Source organism: Hippichthys cyanospilos, chromosome 17 (genome assembly GCF_059441005.1).
Source record: "Hippichthys cyanospilos isolate Australia breed blue-spotted pipefish chromosome 17, RoL_Hcya_1.0, whole genome shotgun sequence".
NCBI classification, from domain to species: Eukaryota; Metazoa; Chordata; class Actinopteri; order Syngnathiformes; family Syngnathidae; genus Hippichthys; species Hippichthys cyanospilos.
In genome coordinates, this window is record NC_142385.1 from 2,219,981 (window position 1) to 2,227,500 (window position 7,520).

At 36.8% G+C, this 7,520-nt stretch overlaps 1 protein-coding gene across 2 annotated transcripts in view; it reads left to right on the forward strand.

Annotated features, from left to right (window-relative positions):
- The window catches only part of LOC148409215 (1-phosphatidylinositol 4,5-bisphosphate phosphodiesterase delta-3-A-like), a 35,482-nt gene extending 32,388 nt beyond the window's left edge, over positions 1-3,094 (forward strand). For both annotated transcript variants that reach the window (XM_088438649.1, XM_088438650.1), the window contains one exon: positions 1,525-3,094. In XM_088438649.1, the coding sequence (XP_088294775.1) occupies positions 1,525-1,673 (149 nt within the window). In that variant the 3' untranslated portion in view covers positions 1,674-3,094. The remainder of the gene's footprint in view (positions 1-1,524) is intronic.
- The last annotated feature ends 4,426 nt before the right edge of the window (positions 3,095-7,520 follow it).

The following is a 7,520-nucleotide window of genomic DNA, read 5'->3' on the forward strand; positions in this document are numbered from 1 at the left end:
TTTTTTTTTTTTTTTTTTTTTTTTTTATCCTTTTCAGCACTGGTCACTGTGACGAGTCCACAGAAGCATGCCACTGATTGGTGATCTTAGGGAAAAAGAGCCCTTTCGAAAAACACAATTTGGACATTTACAAAATTTCATTGACTGAAATCGTGATTTTGGTCCCAAAACGATAAATTATTCAGCACTACTCAGACAATCAAAGGCTACATTCACAATTCAGGGCTTTATGTTTGATTCAGATTTTTTGTTGTTGTTGTTGTGAAATCCAATTTTTTTGTGAGCTTGGTCACTTTTCCAAATAAATGCGACCTGTATCCGTGACAAAAAATGTTTTGTTCTATTTTGGTTTTGTTTTTTTCGCTCAATTTTTGCTGCTGCGGCTTAAATGGCGGTGCGGTTTATAGTTCGTAAAATCTGTATCTGATCTTTTGATGGCAGTGTGAATGACACAGTTCGGATTTTTTTCAAATGCGATGTAAATATATATATATATTATATATATATATATATATATACACACACACACATATATGCTCTTTTGACATGCGATTTCAGTCTGAATGGTCAGGTCGCTTTCATCCGACTCCCACATCCCAACAACAAAGAATTTTCAACAATTCTGCGTTCAAAAGGACGCAAAGAGGTTGTTAAAAAAAATAAAAGCATCAATAGGAGGAGGCAAAGACAACTCAATAAAAGGAGAGGCAGGTGTATTTGTCTCTCTGTCTCTTTCTTCTCTTTCTTTATCTCGTGCTTACTCAGTGAGCGCTCGTTCGCTAGCTCAGAGCAAGCAAGTGTGCCGCTTTCTCGGCGCAAGCGAGAGAGACATTGCTGGCACTGCACATAATGGCATGTAAAAAAAAAAAAGCTAGCTTTCATTAAAATATAAAAAAAATATTGGGGCTCTGCTATGACAGCCATTTCAACATCGCCAGATACTTCCCTAAACTCGTTAAGCACGATCGCTGTCTGTGACATCACAATGTCCTCAATGCGCATGCGGGATAATTTTGGGCTGTTGAGCATTCAAACGCAAGTCACATACAGGTCGCATTTATTTGGAAACGTGAACAACCTCAAAAAAAGAAAAAAGATAAAAAAGAAAAATAGGATTTCACAAAAAAATTGGAATTGAGCATTAAGCTCTGCAGTGTGAACCTAGTCTTAGTCACCCCAAGTAGTGGCCACGAGCAAGTGAATGACTGGTCATTCAAAATTGTTATTCACTTGGCAGTTGTCACTGAGTGACGATCTTCGTTGGTGATTTAGCAAAAAATGCCTATGAGATTAAAGGTGATATTTCTTCAAAAACCAAAAATAGTCCACCTAGATTGATCAATTTGTATGCTAATCACTCTGTTAAAAATAGTTATATTAATAATAGTTAATAGTTAATTTATAAAGCAGTGTGAAATGAACCTTTTTCACGTTACATGTTGTTTTTTTACTAAGTTGACATTCCATATTAGACAAGAGTTTTTTTTTATACCCCCCTAACATGCAATACTTTGGCTTTTGCAGGTTATCGCCATGTCAGACTGCTCAAGCAGGATGGCTCCAGCCTTTCACCCTCCTCACTCTTCATACATGTCAAGATCACTAATTGTCACAATAACCATTCCAAGTCAGCAAAATGTCTGGCCGGGGCTGCTCAAGCAAATAAGATCTAACTGCATTCATATCTCAGTGAAACCACAATAATCTTAAATTGCTTTTAAAACAGCACGATAATCGGTCAGAAGTTGTATTGAGATGCATATTGGAACCTCAATTTAATGCCTGAGACCTTAATGATGATAAGCCGCTACCGGCTTTGTACTGGAACTGTACAAAAAGTCAACGGTTTTGTTTGTGTCTTGGGTTTGTGCTTATGGTTTTTAGTTTGGTATACCACCCCCACGTTACCTGATATGATTGGCTGCCCAGTAGCTAGAATAATTGATGCATGTGTCGTCACCTGCGTAAAACACCAGTGTGAATCATGCCACACCACCTTAACCATGCTTCCCACCGTCTTGGCTTAGCTCTCCTGCTCTCTTGAAAAAAAAAGGAATGGTTCGAGAGCTCAAATTTGAATTTGGTCCTTTTTAATTTACTATGTATGTACAAGTAGAGGGAAGAATATACTGTAGGTATTTGGCCCTTATTTAAACACTTGCGGTAGTTTGTATAGTAGTTACAATTAAAATCTATTCAGTATAAAAGTTAAACTATTGAAATATAAACCGTGTGTGTGTTTTGTGTGTGTGTTTTTTTTCTTTTTTTTCTTTTTTTTATTTTTTGGATAGTTGAACACACCCAGGCTGAGTCAAATTGACCCTGGGACATTACTGCTGTTCCATAACATCAAAATAATTAAATTATTGACTTAATTCTTTGCTTAAATGAGTGGGGGGAAAAACTTACTGCTTGTAATTTTGTAAAAAAAAAAAAAAAAGTGTCAGAATTGTCAAATAATTATTTTGTTTGTTGTAATTTATTTTGTAAGGACTTTGTAAGGACCTGAATTAACCTATGTCCCTTAAAATACTTACTGTTGGTGTTGAACCAGGCTGTGTAGTATGTTGAGGGATGTCAGTGTTATTAAAAATTTCCAACATTTTTATTATAGAAATGTGCGAACTATGCTGTATTGTTGAAAGTCTAAAGTAGGGGTGTCCAAACTTTTTGCAAAGGGGGCCAGATTTGGTGTGTTAAAAATGTAGGAGGGCCAACCTAGGCGGGCGTTCTTTACATATAACAGCAATTAATTTAAATACATTTCAGCGAGCCGTTCTGTTTCACATTTGCTTTTTATTTTCATTTCGCTATCTTAAGCATATGTTTTGGTTAAAGTGAAACGTGGCTGCGGGCCGGATGGGAATTGACCATGGGCCGCATTTGGCTCCCGGGAGGGACTTTGGACATGCCTGGTCTAAAAGTAATTACCAGTATATATTCAGTATTACACCGCCATCAAAATTTGAAGCTATAGATGTAGAAATATAAATAATTAAAATAATAGTATAATTTTACCTCTGTATTTGATTATATGTGTGTGTGTGTGTGTGTGTGTATATGTGTATTTTATTAAATTGCTGTTTGCAAAGAATGGGCTGTATTCTCTTTATTTTCCCAAAAGTCTGATTTTACGCATCTGCTCTGCCATACAGATCCAGACTTCTGACACACTTGTCTTTCAAATCCTCAATGGACAAGATCGATAGGCACACCATGTGCCTGTCGTCTACTTCAGTCATGCTCAACCATTTTTTTGGTGATGTACCCCAAGTGAAATATCTTTTGGGTCAAGTATGCCCTAACCAGTGCAAAGCATTTTTGGGTTAAAAATAAATAAATAAAAACACTTAAAAGGACACTCCGTAAGATTTAGACAGTTTTTCATTATGGACCACAGGAGGTGCTGCATTTACCATTGTCCATAGCTATAACAAACATGGCAGCCTCTGTAGAAGTGCCATACCTCATGTAATGTAATTTAATGATAACTAGACCTACATATTTAAAACATACTGTTGGTTGTTAAAAACACATTTATTTGCAATTTTTTTAAGTACCGTATTTTCCGCACTATAAGGTGCACCTAAAACCCTTAATTTTTTTTAAAAAGCTGATGGTGCGCCTTATATATGGATCAATATTGAGATTGGGATTGGTAAATGAGGAATGAACTGATAAAGTAAGCTTTGCCTGTTTCTTTTGTGTGTTTACAGTTGAACAAGATTGGTCATATTGACATTGAGTTATTATGTTATTGAGAGTTTAGCGTTATTTGAGTTATTATTGTTATTACTTTGAGTATTACTATATTGTGATTGAAAAAGTTTTAAAATATGTCATTAATTGAGAGCGTGCCTTATAATCCGGTGCGCCTTATATATGGAAAAGGTTTTAAAATACGTCATTAATTGAGGGTGCGTCTTATAATCCAGTGCGCCTTATAGTGCGGAAAATACAGTAATCATTATTATAATAATCATTTCATTCATTCTTTTTTAATGAAAAACGGTCTAATTTTTACACAGTGTCCCTTTAAAGCATGCCATCAGTGTCATATTTATTCAACTTTAGACCCTTTCAAACTTCATTTGTATTGGTCCTCAAAAAATAATCAACCTCAAGTATCCTCTTTTGGATCGTAAAAGAAATCTGCCGTCACAAAGAAATAACTTAATTATTAATACATATTTTTTTCACAAAAAAATCAATATATCATCCATATAGTGTCAGACCTGTTTTTAAAAAAATAATAATTATAAATAAATATTTGTCAACAGAAAAATATTCAACATAAAGTGTCCTGTTTTGGGGTTGCAGTAGAGATCTTTCACAAAAATAAATCATTAACTTAATTATAAAAAAAAAAAATTGTCCCCCAAAAAATAATCAACATAAAGTGTCAGACCTGTCCTCAAAAATATTTCTAAATAAATATTTGTCCACATAAAAATACTCAACTAAAATTGTCCTCTTTTGAGATCATAGTAGAGATGTGTTCACAAAAAAATCATTAACTTGACAGGTAACGAGGTGGCACATGACAAGTTGGCTCCAACCATTCTAGTATGTGGCAGAATCTGGCTTTTTACAAAAATGAAATTGAATAAACCACTGAATATTCAGTGTGTTTTATGAACTTATATTTCCTGAAACAATTAATTCAATAGTTCTTTTTAAATGATTTTTTGTTTGTTTAATTTAAAACTTCGAGTACCCATTGAAGTTCCTTCAAGTACTCCCAGGGTTACTAGTACCCCGATTTGAGAACCGCTGGTCTACTTGTACCAGGAATCCATAGTGTATCTACTGGTATATGTTAAAACGGGCCAGAAGGATCCCCTCTACCTTCTCTTGTCGAGAAAATTCTCTCAATTGAGTTGAGAGCTTGACGAAACAATTCTATGGTTACATTTTTGGAAGAACAATATTGCATGAGGCTGAGATAATACAAGCAGTATTATCATACAAGTAGTTTACTAGTATTTTGGTCCATTCGGGCTCAATGTCCCCCGCCTCCCCTAGGATGTGGGAGGAATTCTACTGGAGTTGGGAGCTTAAATCCCTTCCGGCAAGGGACTCAGATGTTCTCAGCAGACCCTCACAATACGTTTGGGTCCATTGAGTCGGACGAGCATCCTCCCCCTCCATGGCAGAAACGCCACCAAGTGGTAATCAGTTCACATCTCTGCCCCTTTCCTTATCCGAGTGTCCAAAACATGTGGCCGCAAATCCGATGACACAACCATAGTTGCGCCGTTTAGTGTTTGAATCGTAGCTTTCTATGTCGCTTTTTAAGCCAAACAGAATCCAAGACAGCGCACAGCTCTATGTGTGTTTGTGTGTGTGTGTGTGTGTGTGTGTGTGTGTGTGTGTGTGTGTGTGTGTGAGCGCGCGCGCGCGCCCACACTGTGTAAGAATTAGACAGTTAAAGGAGCATTCAAGATCTTACAAGTTTCTTGTTAGACGACGACATCTTCAGGCCTTATGCGTAACTGCAACTTTAATAGCGCGCTTGTGCCTTGATTCGTGGCTATTAAAAAAAAAAAAACACTGACTTAGCTCAACCAACTATGGGCGTTCGGTTTGGTGGTCTAGGTATTGCATCTCTGCTTTTTGCGGATGATGTAGTTCTGTTGGCTTTATCAAGTTGTAACCTCCAACTCTCACTGGAGTGATTCGCAGCCGAATGTGATTAGGGATGAAGATCAGCACCTCCCTATCTGAGGCCATGGTTCTCAGTCGGAAAATAGTGTTCTTTTCAGGTTGGGGGTGAGATCTATGGCGTTATATTTGTGCCACAATTACGAGCGCGCGAAAAAAAAATATGAGCGGAGAAAGGTTACATTGTTTGCTTTCACAGGCCACATAAAAAGCTGTGGTGGGACAAAGCCTCGCCCCAGTCTTTGAGTTCAACAACAGTTATAAGTCCAAGGAGAAGTATTTCCACTTCATTTACCTTTTTGTTACAGAGGGAAACACACACTAATTTCAATACAGGATCTCTGACAATACTTACAGTTTTAAGAGTAGAAATTAAAAATCGAGTTGTCCAAACCAATCAGTTTTTTAATTATTTATTCCAAATAAATGCAATATTATATATATATATATATATATATATATATATATATATATATATATATATATATATATATATATATATATATATATACAGTCGGCCCGGTTTACGAACACCCTCTTTTACGAACATTTCGACTTACGAGCGTGGGCCGCGGAGTTTTTTGTCCCCCACATACGCACAGACCATTCGCCTTACGAGCAATCTGACATACCGGCCATTGTATTTGTTCATATATTTTCACCTTGCCACGTCATCAAATTCAGTAGTTAAAGCTTGTCACGGCAACGTTGAACGCTATTGCTCTTACAATGTCACAGTCACTGTCTCAGTCACGGTGTCAGTCACGGTCTCACTCACGGAGATGCTATTGGCCGGCGTCACGTCAATCACAGAAATGCGGATATGCTATTGGCCGAACGCCTTTATCTAGCTTGATGGCACAGCTGGTCGGGACGGAAGGAAGGAGAGAAAATGAGTGAAAAACGGAAGGAAGGAATGTTGTGAAGACTTTGCAAACTTTATCTGTTAGACATGGCTTCTAAAATTGCTAGTGGCGATAAAGGAAGAAGTAAGAGGATGATGAAAATAGAAACCAAGCAGGAGATAATAAAAAAAATATGAAGGAGGCGCACGCATGGTTAACCTTGCTCGTGAGTATGGCCGTGCCGGGGGACGGACCTCGATCGACAACAAAATTGAGAGGCTTCTTCTATTATGCATTAAAGAGAAGGAAATCGCCGGTGATATGTTCTAGTTTTGAGAAAAGTTCCCGTTTAAGAAAATAAATCAATAAATTCTGCGGGTTGGTCTCTGCTCCCCTCCGCCTCCACCCAGCTCAAGTCACGTCGCCCCAAAAATGTCATTTTTCCTTTGTATATTTATGTTATTAAATTTAACTGTACAGTAGGTTATGTTACTCATTTTTAATATGTGTATAAAGTCGTGATGTTTTTACCTAAGGTTTTTGTACGCGTTGCACGCATTCACGAATTAACATAGGTTTGGATTGCCCGTCATACGAGCAGTTCGAGTTACGAGCATAGCCGCTGAACAGATTAAGTTTGTAACACGGGGGCCCACTGTATATATATATATATATATATATATATATATATATATATATATATATATATATATATATATATATATATATATATATATATATATATATATATAAAAACTGACTCTCACTGCCATCAAACCCATTTGTTCCCTTTATAATCATACTTTAAAAGTAAAGGCTCATAAATAATTTGAGAATTTTGCTGTCTAAGATTAATAAAAAATGAGTAAAAAATATAGCACCTGAACCACTCAGGAGATATGATGAGACCAAACAGTAAGATCAGAATTGAAACCCCAAACTGCAAAATACCTCTGTGCAGAACGAACTTTGGACAGTCAACCATCTCTTACGACAGTTGTCGACTGTGGA